General features: G+C 41.9%; 1 protein-coding gene across 7 annotated transcripts in view; it reads left to right on the top strand.

The window, feature by feature from the left end:
* LOC133472273 (protein diaphanous homolog 3-like) overlaps positions 1-20173 on the top strand; it is a 247402-nt gene that overhangs the window by 13076 nt on the left and 214153 nt on the right. For all 7 annotated transcript variants that reach the window (XM_061762856.1, XM_061762881.1, XM_061762891.1 and 4 more), the window contains 6 exons: positions 2775-2911; positions 3077-3182; positions 9310-9420; positions 9572-9690; positions 9940-10056; positions 20000-20118. In XM_061762856.1, coding sequence (XP_061618840.1) covers positions 2775-2911; positions 3077-3182; positions 9310-9420; positions 9572-9690; positions 9940-10056; positions 20000-20118 — 709 coding nt within the window. The remainder of the gene's footprint in view (positions 1-2774; positions 2912-3076; positions 3183-9309; positions 9421-9571; positions 9691-9939; positions 10057-19999; positions 20119-20173) is intronic.

The raw sequence follows: 20173 nt of genomic DNA on the forward strand, positions 1-20173 counted from the left end.
AGAGAGTAACCCAAGTTTGAAAAACTAAATAACAAGCCAATTAATACGTCACTGGAGATGTCATCTGAGAACTGGGTCTGGTTAAGATTATATTATCGTTAATAATAAATATTTGTAATATAAAATAATCTTTATTAGTCCCATCAGGGGGAAATAGCCATCATATCAGTAGCATTAGTGGATATAGGAAATATAAATATATAAATATCATGCAAGAAAAGGCATCTATACAAGTACTACATTCACAAAATTAGAAAGCTAAACTATTGTCTATGCATAAACTATCCAATTCAATGTATCAGCAAGTTATTTGTTTATTTTCAAACTAGACTGCTGAGTTTTAATTGACTTTTGAGATCTGATTACAGTAATCTGATTTAATAGAATTGCTTTTTAAATTTTCTTTTTAAATGTATATATATATATATATATATATATATATATATATATATATATTAACCAATGTCGAAAACAGAATTGGTAAAGGCGAATTAATCCATAGACACATATATTTTTGACAATGGCACGTCTAAATCTCATATACTTTGATTCAGGCTGCCACTGCATCTGTCATTTCAAGGTTGATGCAATAAAAACACAATAAATATTAGAGCCATAATTTATGAATGATTACGCTTAAAGAGTAATGATTATGATGGGTCATTTTTTCACATACCTACTGTTGCTGATTATTGTGCTCTAAGGGTGTTGGCCAAAACTCGAGGCTGCAGTATCGGATCGGAAGTGAAAAAGTTGGATCGGGACATCCTTACTCACAGGCACATTGCCAAAGGTTATCGCTCACCTGCCTTGACTCACATATTAATTTAAGTGACATCCCATTCCTAATCCATAAGGTTCAAAATGACATCGGTGCACCCTTTTCAGCTGTAACAACTTCACATCTTCTGTGAAGGCTGTCCACAAGGTTTAGGAGTGTGTTTATGGAAGTTTTTCACCATTCTTCCAGAAGTGCATTTGTGAGGTCATACACTGATGTTGGATGAGAAGGCCTGGCCTTTCAGAAGAATTAAAGCAGTTATAGCTGTAAATGGTGGACTGATGTCATAGTAAATCCCATTGATTAAGTAGGGGATGTCACTTCAGATCATGTGAGCCAAGGCATGTGAGCGAATACTTTTGGCAATATTGTGTTTATTGAGTAGTAGTAGTAGAAGGAGCAGAACACCGAATTGGATTACAGTGTTGTCTCGATTTGTCGACACTTGATCGGGATGGTGCCTTTTGGTGAGTCGCAGTCTGACCTTTGTCTGTGCTCCTCCTGCACCTTGGGCCACTCCCCTCAGAAGATGGTGGTCAGTTGATGGATTTGTATTTAACACTCAAAGTTTTAAGAAGTAAACTTGGACTAAGACTTCAATAAAACCAAAAGACAAAAAGCTCGAACTGATCACTGAATGTTTATTTGAGGCCTCAAACAGAGTAATTCGCCAAGATGGCAAAGAACTACTTGAACATAATGAAACATTCCCTTATATACATTTTCAGGACTCGCCCACCTTGTTCTAAATCCACCTCTTGGTCCTGATTGGCCAGATCAAGTTTCCCTAAAATGGCATAGTTTCTCATTGTGTCAATATCATATGTTATCCAAATTGTTGGTTTATAATGGTGTCTCAGCATCTTTGTTGATATTTTTTAAGTGCAAGTATAAGCATGCAATACAGCCATATATACACGTTAGTTTTTAATGGTGTCTGGTGTACTAGGTGTTTACTTTCTAATAGTATCTAAAGCTATGCGGTAGTTATGGCTTTTATCTCCCTTTTGGGGTCGCCATAGGTTCATCGGGCCATGCCAGCAGGCGTCAGTGACACGGGCTTCCATGAACTGGAGCGTCAGTGATGTCACGGCCGTCCTTGGTCAGCTTCCAGCTGACAGCCGTAAACCACAATGTTGGCAGGTCTTCCCAAATTTGCGCCCACGCAATAGACTTGTTGGCTACTCATCAGCTACTTTCAGCTACACAGTTGTTTCCTCACCTTTGTTATTTGAGTAAGAAAGAGAGGTATTTGCTGCTTCCCAAAAGGTGCCTATGAGAAGGCAGCATATTTGATTATTCAGCTCACTAGATGATTACTTATGAAGAATTTATAAAAAACACCACTGAATAACAAATCATATTTACTTACAATGTTAATATTCCACAACAGCATTGAATCATCATGCACAAACTGCTTAATGCTTTACATTTTTATTTTTTTATTTTTATAAAGAATGATATTATAGTCTTATGTTCCTCATTAAAAACACAAAACTTGTGTTTTTGTGGGGAAGGCTGGAATGACGTAATTGCATTTCCTTTCATTTGGAGAAAGATGTTTTGAGATATGAATGTTTTGAGTAATGAGCGTGGTCAAGGAACCAATTAAACTTGTATGTCAAGGCACCAGCCCTCCCTTTGGCTGGCGACCAGTTCAGGGTATACCCCGCCTCTCGCCCAGAATCTGCTGGTATAGGCTTCAGCACGCCCGAGACCCTAGTGAGGATAAGCGGTACAGAAAATGGATGGATATGTATGCAAAATTCTTCTAGGCCATATATTTAAAACAATCTAATGAAAACCAGTAGGTATTGCAGTAACTGAGCGTGCCTTGTCGCATGACGTATTCTTACACCGTTGCATGAGCTAGTTAGTTCTGCGTCATTTGTAATCGCAACTCATTTAAATTATGCAAAAAATGTCTTGAAAATAATAGTTGAGTTTACTGTGTGAAGGAACAGCTGTTTATACATGTGCTTTTTTATTGCAGTATGGCTTGGATAGAATACTTGGCGAGGAGAGAAGTCTTACATTACTATCAAGAGCAATAGATCCCACACAATCCGCTATGATGACTGATGTGATGAAGCTGCTGTCAGCCATCTGCATTGTGGGCGAAGACAACATGTATGTTCCAATGTCTTCTTTGTTTTAGTTCAAACATCAGTGACAAAAAAATAAAATAAAATAAAAAGATTTCCATCCACTTGTTATTCTCAGAGAGTGACTAATGATCATTTTACAAATCCCATCAACCCAATATTCACTCATGCATTTCTTTTTTTCATTTAGTTTGGAGAAGGTTCTTGAAGCCATCACCACAGCTGGGGAATGGAGAGGCATTGAGAGATTTAATCCCATCGTGCAAGGACTACGAGATCACTCGGTGCAGTTACAAGTAAGCAAAGAGGAAAAGAGTCTGACTTTAGTACAACTACAGGCCGTTGCATAGTTTCCCCACTTTATTCAAGATCATCAAACAAATATAACCCAAGTGACCTTAAAATGCTGTTTTTAAATGATTTCATTTATTCAGGAAAAAAAAACTATTCAAAGTTACCTGGCCCTGTGTGAAAAAAGTAATTACCCCCTTTCACTGATCACAACCAAGCGTGATTACCTCCAGACCTGTTCAATCAAGAAATCACAAACAGAATCTGTCCCGACAAAATCAAGTCGTACAAAAGATCTAAAAAAAACCCACAACAAAATGAGACGATCCAAAAAAATTCCAGACCAGTCCAGAAACTAACATCTATCATTCAGGAAAGGGTTACAAAGCCATCTCTAAAGCTTTAGGATTCCAGCGAAACATGGGGACAGCCATTATCCTAACATGGAGAAAACGTGGAACAGTGCTGAACATTCCCAGGAGTTGCCGGTCTACAAAGATTACCCCAAGGGAACAGCAATGACTCATCCAGGAGGCCACAAAGGAACTCAGGACAACTTCTAAAGAACTGTAGACCTCCCTTGCCTTAGTTAAGGTCAGTGTTCATACACAACAATAAGGAAGAGACTGGGGAAAAATGGCGTCCATGGCATACTTACAAGGCGAAAAACACTGCGAACTAACAAGAACATAGAGGCTCGTCTTACTTTTGCAAAACAATCAAACATCATCAACAAAAAACATCTGAATGATTGCCAAGACTTTTGTGAGAAAATTATATGGACTGATGAGATGAAAGTTGAGCTCTTTGGAAGGTGTGTCTCATTACATCTGGTGAAAATGTAGCACAGCATTTCATAAAAAGATCATCATACCATCAGTCAAACATAGTGGTGGTAGTGTGATGGTCTTAGGCAGCTTGTTCCTTCAGGACCTGGACAACTCGCTGTAAGTGATGGAACTTTGAATTCTACTCTTTAACAGAAAATCCTGAAGAAGAATGTTCAGCCATCAGTTTGTGACCTCAAACAAAAAAAGTTCACTTCTGCAGCAGGATAATGATCCAAAACACACCAACAACTCAACTTCTGAATGGCTTAAAAAAAAAAACAGACAAGGAGGTTTTGGAGTGGCCTACTCATAGTCCATACTTGAATCCAATTGAAATGCAGTGGCATGAACTTAAAAAGGCAGTTTATGCTAAAAAACCCTCAATTTTTGTTGAATTCAAACAATTCTGCAAGGAATAGTGGGCCAAAATATCTCCACAGAGATGTAAAAGACTCATTGTCAGTTAAAGAAAACGCTTGATTTCTGTTGTTGCTGCTGATGATGGCCCAACCAGCTATTAGGTTTAGGGGGCCGTTACTTTTTCACACAGGGCCAGTTAACTTTGAATAGTTTTTTTCCCCCCTTAATACTGTAAATCAAATCACCATTTAAAAAGAGTTTTAAATTCACTTGGATTATATTTGTCTGATATTTACATTTGTTTGATGATCTTAAACATTAAAGTGGGGAATCGATGCAAAAATAAGATTTTGAGAAGGGGGCCAATACATTTTCATAGACTTCACACCGATCTGATCAGTTTGATCGGTATTGGCCGATAATTAGCATTTTATGCTGATCAGCTTTGTCATAATTCGTCGATCCGATCAATGACGTCATTGATCGGCTCTGCAAAAGACATTTACTTTGCGTCACCATCGTGTACAGTATATTTAAATCCAAAAGCTAGTTTATTATTAGCCTTGTCGCGTGTCTTTTGATGTAGTACTGTAAATATCTGACCGCCAAGAAAGTTTAAAAAGAAAAAAAAGTCGCCGGTGTGAGACAGACAACACGTCTGAGACAGATAACACACAATGCCTGGATCAGACTCCAAAACATATTTCGTCTTTCACGATTACACTGTCAGACTACTGCAATAAAACCACTGAGCTTTAGCTTGTCAACTCAAACTCAAAAAGTTCTGTCCCATTGGATGATGAATGTTGATGGTCACCCATTTTCAGGTCTTTCCAGAGAAGTTCAATTGGGTTTAAGTCAGGGCTCTGGCTGGGCCATTCAAAAACAGTCACGGAGTTGTTCTGAAGCCACTCCTTCGGTATTTTAGCAGTGTGCTTAGGGTCATTGTCTTTTTTGATGGTGAATCTTCGGCCCAGTCTGAGGTTCTGAGCACTCTGGAGAAGGTTTTTGTCCAGGATATCCCTGTACTTTGCCGCATTCATCTTTTCTTCGATTGCAACCAGTCTCCCTGTCCCTGCAGCTGAAAAACACACCAACAGCATGATGCTGCCACCACCATGCTTCACTGTTGGGACTGTATTGGACAGTGCCTGGTTTTCTCCACACATACACTTAGAATTAAGGCCAACAATTTCTATCTTGGTCTCATCAGACCAAAGAATCTTATTTCTCACCATCTTGGAGTCCTTCAGGTGTTTTTTAGCAAACGCTTTCATGTGTCTTGCACTGAGGAGATGCTGCCGTCGGGCCACTGCCATAAAGCCCGACTGGTGGAGGGCTGTAGTGATGGTTGCCTTTCTAGAACTTGCTCCCATCTCCCGACTGCATTGCTGGAGCTCCGCCACAGTGATCTTTGGGTTCTTCTTTACCTCTCTCACCAAGGCTCTTCTCCCCGGATTGCTCAGTTTGGCCGGATGGCCAGCTTTCGGAAGGGTTCTGAAATCAGTCTTCCATTTAAGGATTATGGAGGCCACTGTGCTCTTAGGAACCTTAAGTGCAGCAGAATTTCTTTTGTAACCCTGGCCAGATCTGTGCCGAGCCACAATTCTGTCTCTAAGCTCTTTAGGCAGTTCCTTTGACCTCATCAGAATCAGAATCAGAATCATCTTTATTTGCCAAGTATGTCCAAAACACACAAGGAATTTGTCTCCGGTAGTTGGAGCCGCTCTAGTACAACAGACAGTCAATTTACAGAACACTTTGGAGACATAAAGACATTAACAGAAAACAACAACAAACAACAATTGTGCAAAAAGATGCAGAGTCCTCAGTTCGAATGGCTAATATCCCAATAGTCCGGTGCAATGACCATTGTGCAAAGGGCACTGAGACTTCAAGGAGTGTATGCGGTTTAAAGTGACGAGTACTGCGATAATCTGGGACAATGGTTGTGCAAATGTTACAGATACTCCTCAATCAGTGTGCAAATGGAGCAGATACTACTCTGGCATGAGTGGCCACTATATGCAAATAGTGCAGCACAGCGAGACAACTACAGTGAGTGCACGAGTAATACATAATACAGAAATGTGACAACGAACTCAAGTCAAAAAATTGCCAGCTTGTTGTAATGGAATTGTAAGTTAGCTGTTCAAGAAGTTGATTGCAAGAGGGAAGAAGCTGTTGGAATGTCTACTAGTTCTAGTTTGCATTGATCGGTAGCGCCTACCTGAGGGAAGGAGCTGGAAGAGCTGGTGACCAGGGTGGGGAGGGTCCGAGAGGATTTTGCACGCCCTTGTCTTAGTTCTGGCAGCGTGCAAGTCCTCAAGGGTGGGTAGGGGGGTACCGACAATCCTTTCAGCAGTTTTGATTGTCCGTTGCAGTCGGAGTTTGTCCTTTTTTGTAGCAGCACCAAACCAGACTGTGATGGAAGAACACAGGACTGATTCGATGACCGCTGTGTAGAACTGTCTCAGCAGCTCCGGTGGCAGGCCATGCTTTCTCAGAAGCCGCAGGAAGTACATCCTCTGCTGGGCCTTTTTGAGGACGGAGTTGATGTTGGTCGCCCACTTCAGGTCCTGGGAGATTGTAATTCCCAGGAACTTGAAGGTCTCGACGGTTGACACAAGGCAGCTGGACAGCGTGAGGGGCAGCTGTGGCGAAGGATGCCTCCTGAAGTCCACGATCATCTCTACAGTCTTGAGCGTGTTCAGCTCCAGGTTGTGTCGGCCGCACCACAGCTCCAGCCGCTCCGCTTCCTGTCGATATGCAGACTCGTCACCGTCCTTGATGAGGCCGATGACAGTGGTGTCATCTGCAAACTTCAGGAGTTTGACAGTCGGGTTCGCTGAGGTGCAGTCGTTCGTGTAGAGAGAGAAGAGCAGCGGAGAGAGGACACAACCTTGGGGCGCCCCAGTGCTGATGCTGCGTGTGGATGAGGTGGCCTCCCCCAGCCTGACCTGCTGTGTCCTGCCCGTCAGAAAGCTGGTAATCCACTGGCAGATGGCAGGTGAGACGCTGAGCTGGAGAAGCTTGGATGAAAGGAGTTCAGGGATGATGGTGTTGAACGCTGAGCTGAAGTCCACGAACAGGATCCTCGCGTAGGTCCCTGCACTGTCGAGGTGTTCTAGGATGAAGTGCAGTCCCATGTTGACTGCATCATCCGCAGATCTGTTCGCTTGGTAGGCAAACTGCAGGGGGTCCAGCAGGGGACCTGTGACACTCTTGAGGTGGTCCAGCACAAGACGTTCAAAGGACTTCATGACCACAGATGTCAAAGCGACAGGCCTGTAGTCATTCAGACCCGAGATTGCAGGTTTCTTGGGGACTGGGATGATGGTGGAGCGTTTGAAGCAGGATGGAACTTCGCACATTTCCAGTGATCTGTTGAAGATCTGAGTGAAGACTGGCGCGAGCTGGTCCGCGCAGACTTTGAGGCAGGATGGAGACACGTGGTCCGGGCCTGCCGCTTTGTTAATCTTTTGTTGTTTGAAGATGCGTCTCACATGATTCTCATTTGCTGTGACATGCACCGTGAGCTGTAAGGTCTTATATAGACAGGTGTGTGGCTTTACTAATCAAGTCCAATCAGAATAATCAAACACAGCTGGACTCCAATGAAGGCGTAGAACCATCTCAAGGATGATCAGAAGAAATGGACAGCACAGAATTAAATATGAGTGTCACGGCAAAGGGTCTGAATACTTATGGGTGTGTGATATTTCAGTTTTACTTTTTTATAAATCAGCAAAAATGTCAACAATAAATTTTTTTCTCTCAATATGGGGTGCTATCTGTACATTAATGAGGAACTTAAATGATTTTAATAAATGGCTGCAATATAACAAAGAGTGAAAAATTTAAGGGCGTCTGAAAACTTTCTGTTCCCGCTGTATACCGTAAATGAACAAGTCATTGAAATGGACACATTGATCCAACTTGTGATCGGATCTGTGATCGATTATCGTTTTTTTAAACTCTGTGATTTTTTTGGGGTGGGGTGTGGGGGAGATTTATTTTGTATGGTACCAAAAATAGTCAAAACATTTTTGTGACATCAGTTATAATGCGTAAAGAAGATTTTATTCATTCCTCAGTGGGGAAATTCACCGGTTATAGCAGCATCAAGTAAAAAAAAAAAAAAGTCAGCAAAATAGTATTATACCTTACTAAGTACAGAAAGTTGCACTTAATTGATGTGTGCGTGCGCCTCTGTGCGTGTTCGTGTGCGTGCGCATTTGTATGAAATATTTAAGAAATTTTTGTTTTCAAACATTTATTTAAGTTACATTTTTATAATTTTTTAAATATACATTTTAGGTATAAAAACTGCCTCGTTTTTGAAGAACTATACTAATGTATTTTAATGTTGGTTATGATGGTGGTACTTGGAAAGCTACTGTATTTTTTGAGGTGGTAATGATCTACTCCAGATGTTTGCCTGTCTGCCTTTATTATAACATCAAAGGGAATTATCAACAATAAATAATTAATAAATATATTGTAAATGTAAAATATTTTTTTGTGCTTCCTTTCTGGACTTAAGGATTATGCTATTTTTCATACATGAGTAGAGTGCTTGAGTGGTCAATAATTAATTTTCCTGTCACTCCCTGTCTCCCAGCTGCAGGATTTAGCAGTAGTCCCAGAACTGAACTTGGTGGGCAGAGGAAAAAAAATGCTTCTATTTATCAAATTTTCCCTGCGATTGACTGTTGGTATGGGTCTACAGTTGTTGCATCAATATTAAAGTCAACCCTCCCTAGTTGGAGACTGGAGAAAATAGACATGCCTTAGTAATGTTTCTTTGCTTCTTTGGTGTGTAGCTCATTTACCATGCGTGTTTGCATGCTCATCACCTTCTGAAAGAAGGATTCAGTTTTATTTCTTACATTCACAGGACTGACTCAAACCTGCATCTTCTTTACATTTGATATTGCAGGTGGCATGCATGCAGTTCATCAATGCGCTTGTGACATCACCTGATGAGCTCGACTTGAGGCTGCACATCAGAAATGAATTTATTCGTTGTGGCCTTAAAGCCATTTTACCGGTAAGTACACCCCCCCCCCCCCCCCAAATTATAGACAGACAATAGAACTGTATCCACGTATTAACGTAAATCGTAACGCTTATATTGCTTCTTAATCTGAATACTTTTATCTCCTTGCAACTTTACTGAATGTTCTTTATTTTAAATGTAGCAACTGTCATCTGTGAGGAATGAGGCCCTTGACATTCAGCTCAAGGTGTTTGAGGAACACAAAGAAGAGGACATGATGGAGTTCTCTCATAGGCTGGAAGACATCAAAAGCGAGCTGGAATATCCTTTCTACTATTTACCTAATTAAGTGACTGTACCCTGTTAGTGTATTCTATCTAAAATGAAAATACCCCTGTTACCTTCTGAATGTCAGATATTTATGAATAGATAGCAGGTAACACTCATTAATTAATTAATTAAGTAATTCAATGTTTCCTGGGGTATTCACTGAAAAGTACATTTGGCTTTTTTGTGGTTACAAAGAATTGCTTACATTTCTCAGCAAGTCTTTGCCTTGACTCGCTTTACTGATGCGGGGGACGTGTTCAGTATTTTGCTGAATATGGTGAAGGACAGCAGTGCAGAAAACTATTTCATCTCTATATTGCAGCACTTGGTCCTCATTCGCAACGACTACTTGGTCAGGTCTGTCAATACCTAATACATACGCAGGTCATGGAATATTTTAAAAAGATTTATAACACTATTAGTGTGCTGTCTGTTTCTTGTCCCTTAAAAAAGTACAGCAGTACAATTTAATTCAGCTAGCTACATTACGTTTGGGACCAGTAAACCCTGATCTGGCTTGTGATTCTATTGCAGGGTGTAGAACTCAACCGATATGGGATTTTTGGGGCCGATACCAATATTGGGCACTAAAACCAAATATATATATCCGATATATCGGCCGATATCCGATGTATTGGCCCATAACCAATATATTAGCAGATATATGAAATAACAACATTGATATACACATGATATATACTGTACATGAACGCAAATTATTATAATACCCAAAATATGAGCCAAGGCAAAGAAGCATGACACGACTGAATCAAAACAAGGAACTTTAAGTGAGAACACTGTCAACATAAAGATTGTAAACTGTGAGCATCTTATATTAGATACTGTTAGACATGGGTATTAACAGTTGCATAAATGCTTATCTGATAAATGTAATATACACAACTTTAAAGGTCTTATATTTTGGCTATTTAGACCTCCATAGAGTGAATCTCCAACATGGATTTAGTATAAAAGTGTCAATTTCCTTTAAAAAACATCTTGGTTTTGTCATACTATCCGCTTTGTCCATATTTGGCTAAGGTAACCCCCTTTCCACTGATTGGTTGCCTCTGTGTAGAAGACCCAACCCTCATTACTTGTGAGAGCACGTGTTATGTTTACAGGGGCGGAGAGGTAGGTGGAGTTCTTCACTAGTGAAGCAGATAAGCTTGAGAAATTTCAGGCCTCTTGGCAGAAAAATGTCATTAATTCAGAAATGTGTTGATGATTTTAATTCATATTTCACATGTTTACTAAGTCACCATAGAGCTAATCTAACATCCCAAATACTTGAAAAAGTTGGTTTGGTAAAATATGGGACCTTTAAAACGCTTTATAATGATCTTAAATTAGATGATAATGGACATGTGAATTCACAGTTGCAGTCCATAATTTCTCATGAAGAATCTAAAAATCAAGCCCAAGCATCAGGAAAACTCTTCTACCTATGTATAATGTGCACCATCAATATTGCTTATATCCATATGCTCAAAACATGCCGTAAGAGCTGTATTTTATGAGGTTTTTCAAATATTCTGCTGTGTGCATGCGCTGATGTAATTCATTTTTTTTTTTTTTAATCGAAGGTTTGCTTCCCCTTGTCAGGACAGTCTAAACAATGTAAAAAAAAAAAAAAAAGTATAACGTGTGTAAACTGCGACCACTCGTCACCAAAATATATAAGGACATATTTCCTTATGCCCACTTCAACCTCTGAAACTATCAGAACAAAATCCCGAATATTTTCCTTCTCCATATGCGCTCACTATAGAGAAAAGGTTTGTCACTTAATGTCACAAAACAGCAAGCAATTGTCAGCAAAATTTTTGTGGACATCTCTCCTTATGCCCACTTCAACCTCTAAAAATATCAGAATGAAATCTCCAATATTTTGGATTTTTATGGCCGTAAAGCCTTTTCCTCTCCACATGCGCTCACGATAGAGGAAACGCTCACTCACAACACAACCAATTATCACCAAAATGTAAATGGACATCTCTCCTTATTCAACCTCTTATACTTCAACCTCTGAAAACATTAGAATGAATACCCAATATTTTAGATTTTATGGATGTTTTCCTCTCCATAGGCGCTCACTGTTTGCCGTTTAATGAGGAAAACGCTAATGTCCATGAAATTCAAAACGTGAGGACAATCGTTTTATTTTCAGAGGTTGAAGTGGGCATGAGTACAGATGTCCACATACATTTTGTTGATGATTGTTCACAGTTTTGTGACATTAAGTGACGTTAAACTTTTGCACTATGAAGTTCCGTCTGAACTTCTGCAGGATCTTTTTCTTTGTCTGCTGTACTGCCAGGATTGGCTGGCGACCAGTTCAGGATGTACCCTGCCTCTCGCATGAAGATAGCTGGGTAGGCTCCAGCACGCCCGCGACCCTAATGAGGATAGGCCGTACGTAAAATGGATGGTCTGCTATACTAACATTAATGTAGCGTATATTGGTTTGGTTAAAAAGTAATTAATTTAGGGGACATGAATAAGCCTGAAGCGATGCCTGCGGTACTTCCGGTTTAGTGTGATTTTGAGTTTCAGCGTTAAAATCTAATTATTTTATCTCGAAAAGGGGCACCACGTCTCTTTTTAGATGTATAAAACGTCAGGACAAAGTGACGAAAAACCTCTGTCTCATAATCTGAAGGTTGCTACAGGAATTAGATAAGAGTTCTCGATAACCAGAGGTCTGTTGTCGAACCTAGAAACACACACAAACGATACAGGTAGTGAATTTTTATAGAAAATTTAATCATATCTAACAGGGGAATCTACAAGGGAACAATGCAGGAAAAAAAACACAAAGGACAGACAAACATTGGCAAAGGAGACTGATTTGTGACGTGAGTGTGGAATGAGCTGTAGTGACAATGCATATAGCTGGGGGTTCCTATTCTCGTTAATTTAAACCCAAATATGCACTAATCTGTACTTTAGTAGATGGCAAGTTGGACTTGTGTGGAACACAATTTAGGCGGGCTCGTTGATATCCCGAATGTTTGGCCGGTCCGGTCTGCACGGGGAACAGGTGGTTTTGGCGGAAAAAGGAGGTGGAAAAAAAGAAGAGCAGGAAAAAGAGGCCCCAGGCAGGGCGGCCAGAGCCCGGGTTTCGCTGTTTGCAAGACGTTCGGAGCGGACGTGCGCTGCCCACTTCCTTCCCAGCTGAGTTTGCCTAGGCACACAAAAGGGTAGCTCGGAGCGCTGGCAGGATACCCTGCGTCGGGGAAGGGTCCGATGTGTCCTCGCCACCCTGAGGTGAGAGGTGGGGCTTCCTGGCTGAGCCAGTCTTCGGCAAGTTGGTCGAACGAGCATGCAACAAAGAGGGCACCGGCCTTTATGCCCAGCCGAAAAGGGGTTGTTTATCTGATTTACTGATTTATCGGTCAGGCTCGAGCAGGATGTGTCGACGGTATGGTGATATTAAGCTGTGTCAACCACATAATTAGTGATGACATCCTACCAATGGGAAACAGTATGACCTACTTTTGATTTATTTTAAATTAATGACAACCTTTTGTGACGTGGTCATTGTCTGTGGATGGGCCAGATGTGGCCCGCAGGCCTTACACTGCCCATGTCTGCCTGAAAGGCTCTGAATGGCATCAACAGACGGAATGTTGTCTCTGATAGCAATCTATCTACTGTAGCGGACATGCGCCCTGCAAACTGAGGTGACACAGTGGCTCCCCACACCTTGATAAACTGCATTCTTCCAAGCGGCCTTGCTGTGAGGCTGCCTCTAAGGAGACGTCTCGTGGGCCCTAAACTAATTAACATCTACCCTCGAAGTCTGAACTCCTAAGCATCTAACGCCAGGTGTTCCACCAGACCTGTCTTGGAATAGGAACAATTGCTGAGACAAGGCGACACCCGCAGGCGTCGAGAGGAACTGCAAAGTCGACCTGTGAACTCTCAATTGATGTTTAACCAAGGATAAAAGTCTGTTTTAATATTTCATGAACCCTGAAGAAATATTCCAAATGTATTTCTTGTCTGTGCCAGTGTGTCAACTTTAAGCTCTTTTAAATTTTTCTCAGCAACTGTGAGATTTTGAGGATTGTTTGTCTTTATGTGACTCCAAACAGCATGAAATGTGATTTGAATCATAAGCAGTTGATTTGCCAAAACTATAGTATAAACAGTCAGTCCGATATGCTTGACCTCTGAGTAAATAGAGTACCAAGTTGAAGTTATTTTATATTAATATATTAGTTTAAACCCATTTTATCAAATTTGTAGACGAGATTCAAGATGATGGGTGTGGTCTTCTCCAAGTCGGCAATCCCTCTTGCCCATGCCCCGCCACTGGGGTATTTAACTCTTAACTCACACCTTCTCTCGCTCTCGTGTTTTTTCTCTCGCCTCTTGACTTGCTGGCAGCGCGCCAGCCGAGCTGGCCTTTGGCCACCCCTGTCCTTTCTTTGTTTGGGCACGGCTCGACAATTGCGGGCCTTGGGTATAGAGAGAGACCCGGCTTCCCAGTCTCTCTGTGGGCCACCGCTTGCCGATCAGAGCAGCTACTACAAAGGTACCAGGTAAGCTTCCAGCCAAACATGATCGCTCTGAAATTGCCAGCGAGCCACTAAAAAAAAAAAAAACGCAGGAAGAGAGAAGTTCATACTCTCCCAAGAAGGCGTGATGCAAAAATGTTTTTTTCTTCCGTCTGTTTTATATTGCTTTATTTTTCTACATATTTTTCTTCTGCAACCAAATCTGTCGCCTTGCTTCCCGAGCCAGAGAGAGACTACCACCCACCAGCTTAAGCCTATGGTTGTGAGTAGACTTTTGCCAGACTACAACATTCGTGCCTAATAATTTCAGGGAAATTACTAGCTTCAGACAACTTTGTCCTCCCTCTCGCGCGCGCTCTCTCTGTCTCTCTTGCTTTCTCTCTCTCTCTCTTTCTCTCTCTCCCCCCTGTCCGCATTGGATGCAGTAAACGCACGTTTCCAACTTTAGTCCAACACACGATGTTCTATTTCCCTTTTCGTACGCGGATTTTCCTTCTTTTTACCATTATTAGTGTTATTTTCTTTCTTTAGTTAGACCCTTTGTGTGTTTCCCTCCAGGTCCCTTGTAGATGTCATTAAATATACTATAAAATTCCACCCGGTTGTATTTTGTGTGTGTTGTGAGTTGAAGTAAGCCTCATCTCGAACTCAAAATTTCATAGTATAGCAACCTTCAGATTAAGAGACTGATAAAAAGGTTTCTCGTCACTTTCCCTAAATTTTATCCACATAAAAAGTAGGCTTTACACGATCAGGATTTTTGGGGCTGATCGCCGATCAAGTTTAAAAAAAAAAAAAACGATAACCGATTCGATCACAAGATGGAGCAATATGTTTATTCATATGACTTGTTCACTTATTGGATATACTTGTGTACTGTATACTGAGTACTGTATCCATCCATCCATCCATTTTCTTTACAGCTTATCCTCACAAGGGTTGCGGGCGTGCTGGAGCCCGTCCCAGCTCAAATTATTCTCTGGCATTCTAGACAAAAGTTAAAACACCAATGACCTCTTGGGGGCATTCAAGGATTGGCCACTGACATAAGTTTAGGTCAAATCAACATTACATGACAGAAATAATGGGTGCTAACTTACTGCAATTAAATTACTTTAATAAATACTGTTAATGACATGCTTACTGTAACTTTCTCACTGTCCTGGCTATATGGACAGGTATTGTCCAGAGTTCGAGTCAGTTTTACTTTTTTTTTTAATTATTTTTATTATATATATTTTTTTCTCTTCCCCCACGCTGCGTTGCTTGAACGCGGCATGCTCCTCGTGTACATTCTTCAGGTGCTCGATCAAATTTGTTGTGTTGAAGCATTTAGATGACTTTCCCAATGACGTACTTCAGTTGTGCACAGACTGCAAATAACTTACGTGGTGTTTGTCTGAGACACTGCAAAATAGTCCCACACCGATGTAGTGTTTTTTCACCGACAAGATTAAAAAAACTTTATTGCCCGTCAGATAGTTACAGTACTGCGCAACAAGACAGGTGACTAGGCTAAAAATAAACTAGCTTTTGGATTCATACGCAACGAAGACCCGGAGTTAAATGTCTTATGCGGAGCTGATCGATGACGTCATTGATCGGATCAGGGACTTATGACATGAAAGCCGATCACTCGATCAGCATAAAATGCTAATTATCGGCCGATACCGATAACAGCGATCAGATCGGCGTAAAGTCCAATAAAAAGTGAGGTGGTTCCCCTTTAATAGGTAAAATTAGTTTGATTTTAACAATTAAAATTGCGGTAAACCGGACGTAACCCAAGCGTCGCTTCCGGCTTATTATTTTCCCCAAAATTAATTTCATTTTTATTTGCCAAATATATGCTACACTACCATGGCTCAAGAGTATCTCCGCATCTTCTTTTATGGTACTTTTCAAGTCTTTCGTTTGGTTGGATCACCCACATCTGTTTGAGAGTTGATCCGTCGCCGTCGCTGTCATCGTAGGCTGTTTCGTACTCCTTGAACACTGGCATCGAGATCCATTCCACACATCCACAATCCACACACAAATGCAATTGAGAATATTACTCCGCGGCGGACTAGTATGCGAGCGCATTATCCTGAGGTTACGCCTGTGGGCTCGGGACCTGCTTTGGATGAGTCACAGGAGTTGACGAGACCAGAAAAAACACTTTCGCCGTCTCCTGTGAAGAAGTAACGGTACTTTTACTCCATAACAATGATCTAAATGCCGCTCTCTACTTATACCAATTTTTGCTTATCAACTATTTCGTGCGCGAGACTTCGACTGCCGCATTGGGTGCTGTTTGCGCCATCCATCCATCCATTTTCTGAGCCGCTTCTCCTCACTAGGGTCGCGGGCGTGCTGGAGCCTATCCCAGCTATCATCGGGCAGGAGGCGGGGTACACCCTGAACTGGTTGCCAGCCAATCGCAGGGCACATACAAACAAACAACCATTCGCACTCACATTCACACCTACGGGCAATTTAGAGTCTCCAATTAATCTGTGATGTCTAGTTAATTAGTGATGTCTAGTTCACCAATCAAACGACACAAGAAAGTCACATGACTTCACACGACACCTTCTATTGGGCTTCCTGGGCATAGGTATTAACACTTATAAGCCAGCCCGGCTGATCGTCGTGCCTGCGTGGCCACCATGTTAGGGAGGTCGTCGTTACCATAAAGGCATTTACATTTAGACAAACAAAAACAACAGGTTTCATGTATTTTAGTATTTGTCTGGCACTCTCTGCCCAAATGTATATATTTCAGCCCACTTCTAACTTGAGAAAACACAGCAGTAAATTGCAGAAGTTGTAGTTTTGACTGCGCACACACACACACACAGCAACATCAGAATTTGCAAATGCACATTTTATTTTGTATTTTTTTTGTTGTGCATGCTGTGGTTAAAAAAATCTGAAGTTACTATTTACTCAGTACTTGAGTAATTATTTCACTGTGTACTTTTTACGCTTACTCAAGTAATTTTTGGGAGGACTACTTTTTACTTTTACTCGAGTCACATTATTGTCAAATAACTTTATACTCAATAACTTGAGTACAATGTTTGGCTACTCTACCCACCTCTGGAGCGGACATCCTCTATTGGCTACTCTTACGTTTAAGCAACATTTTTGCTCATCAGATCAGCTAGTGTCGTATTTGTTGCACTGGTCTTTTGTATTTTCGTGTTGAGGTGCTGCGGGTCGTGGCCCTGGTTGTTGTCCCAGTGGAACCGCGTAGCACACGTAACATCGACGACAAGAGTTGATCCGCAAGTACATCTTGTATTCATTAGGAAAAGCGGCTAGAATTGTCAAATTAATTTACGGATGTTAATGTTAAATGTATTAAGCGACAGAATGATGTTAGGGATTATGTCACAACACAGTACTTCACAAACACTAACTTCAAATTCAGAAATGGACAAAAAAAAGAAAAATACTGTACCTAATATTTTCCTGGAGGATGCATTTGGGATGAGCCTTTGAAGTTGGTAATAGTGGAAAAATTAAGTGAAACAATGATTTGAGTCAATACTTTTCCAGAATGAGAGTACTAAAAGAGGAGGATGCTATTCATGTGGCACAGCTTGAAGCAGGCATCAGGTGCAGGTGGAGATGGGCCTGGCTCAAATTGGAGGCCAGAACAAAAAAAGCAAAGAAATTAGGCAAATTTTATTTTAATCTTAAATTTGTACATCAACATGTACTTCCATCCATTGTCTTCCGCTTATCCGAGGTCAGGTCGCGGGGGCACCAGCCTGAGCAGGGAAGCCCAGGCTTCCCTCTCCCCAGCCACTTCCTCTAGCTCTTCCGAGGGGATCCCGAGGCGTTCCCAGGCAAGCCGAGAGACGTAGTCTGTCCAGTGTGTCCTGGGTCGTCCCACCGGTAGGAGACCCCGGGGACTGGGTGCTTGGAACACCTCACCAGAGAGGCGTCCGGGAGGCATCCGAAACAGATGCCTGAGCCATCTCATCTGGCTCCTCTCAATGCGGAGGAGCCCCTCCCGGATGACCAAGCTTCTCACCATATCTCTAAGGGAGAGCCTGGACACCCTGCGGAGGAAACTCATTTTGGCCGCTTGTATCCGGGATCTTGTTCTTTCGGTCACGACCCACAGCTCGTGACCATAGGTAAAGGTAGGAACATAGATCGACCGGTAAATTGAGAGCTTCGCCTTTTGGCTTAGCTCCTTCTTTACTACAACGGATCGATACAAAGTCCGCATCACTGCACGCTGCACCGATCCGCCTGTCGATTCCCCATACCATTCTTCCCTCACTCGTGAGCAAGACCCCAAGATGCTTGAACTCCTCCACTTGGGGCAGGATCTCATGCCCGACCCGGAGAGGGCACTCCACCCTTATCCGACTGAGGACCAAGATCTCAGATTTGAAGGTGCTGATTTTCATCCCAGCCGCTTCACACTAGGCTGCGAACCGCTCCAGTGAGAGTTGTGGATCACGGCTTGATGAAGCCAACAAAACCACATCATCTGCAAAAAGCAGAGATGCATTTCTGAGGCCACCAAACCGGACCCCCTCTACGCCTCGGCTGCGTCTAGAAATTCTGTCCATAAAAGTTATGAACAGAATCGGTGACAAAGGGCAGCCTTGGCGGAGTCAAACCCTCACCGGAAACGAGTCCGACTTACTGCCGGCAATGCGGACCAAACTCTGACTCCGATCGTACAGGGACCGAACAGACCGTATCAGGTGGTTCGGTACCCCATACTCCCGAAGCAACCCCCACAGGACTCCACGAGGGACTCCCCCCCACCCCCTTCTTTTCCCACCACCTCTGGGACCAAAAGGAAAGCTGGACACCCTCTGAATGTTACTTTTCCATTTTAGGACAATTTGGTGGTTTAAACCCAGTGGAATAAAATATTAATGATTGTATTTAAGATAACGAGACCATTGTGCCGCTATGCATTTCCCATCCTCTTTAATCCCTGTAACGAATGTTTCAAGTGTATGTGATTGTTAAGAAAACTAATATTTGCAATGTGGCATTTGTGTTGTGTGGGGTCAAACATTTCATCCGGTTCAGTTGACAACAGATTTGAAATTCACCTTTTCAGAAATACAGTCACTCGTGGCGTTCATGTAAACGTCTTCAAATATTATGACATTCAAGTTCAGTGAAGGTTGTGATTAGTGAATCAAGGTTTGCAGTGCTTTCAGCCACCTGTGGGTGTCGCTAGTGCCCCGTCCATTGTCCCAGCCCAGATGGGCAGGTGTCACGGAACACAGCAGGGATGATAAATCTTTGTTGGCGAGCCTCTTCAGGGTGGCTGGTGGTGAAACTTAATTAATTTAGCGTTCTGGTGCGAAACCAGATGTCTGTGTCTCAGCTTTGATGCTCCCGCCTTTTAATTCACTTTGCGTCTGTGTGCGAAGTTGAATCTCGCATCTCCATGGTTGTCTACCTCGGCGGGGCGGAGCGGCAATAGTGATGCCGCTTGGTCTGGAGTTTTGGGGTCACAGTGCCATCGGGCGAGAGCATGTCCGTTACACAAGTATTACTGCAGATTTTTGCTAGGCCTCATACTCTTGCTGCTACATCCTAATTTGTCTTAATGGTGGTCTACGGTTCAACACGTTTTAACCATTCACGTAGACAAATATGTGGTCATTCATCTACATGCCATTCCATCATACTGAATAAACTTCCCCCATATATTAAATCAATAAGGATGCATATTACCAAATCTATATTTTGTCATTTCCCCCCCCCCCATTCATACTTATGTCTCTTGTTGTCACTCTCAGGGTTCAGTACTTTAAAATCATTGAGGAGTGTGTATCTCAAATTGTTCTGCATCGTACCGGAACAGATCCAGACTTCAGTTATCGTAAACGTCTTGATGTGGATTTCAGCCACCTCATAGGCAAGTCACTTTCTTATTTATATTATATATATTATAAATATATTATTTATATTTA

Source organism: Phyllopteryx taeniolatus, chromosome 2 (genome assembly GCF_024500385.1).
Source record: "Phyllopteryx taeniolatus isolate TA_2022b chromosome 2, UOR_Ptae_1.2, whole genome shotgun sequence".
NCBI lineage: Eukaryota > Metazoa > Chordata > Actinopteri > Syngnathiformes > Syngnathidae > Phyllopteryx > Phyllopteryx taeniolatus.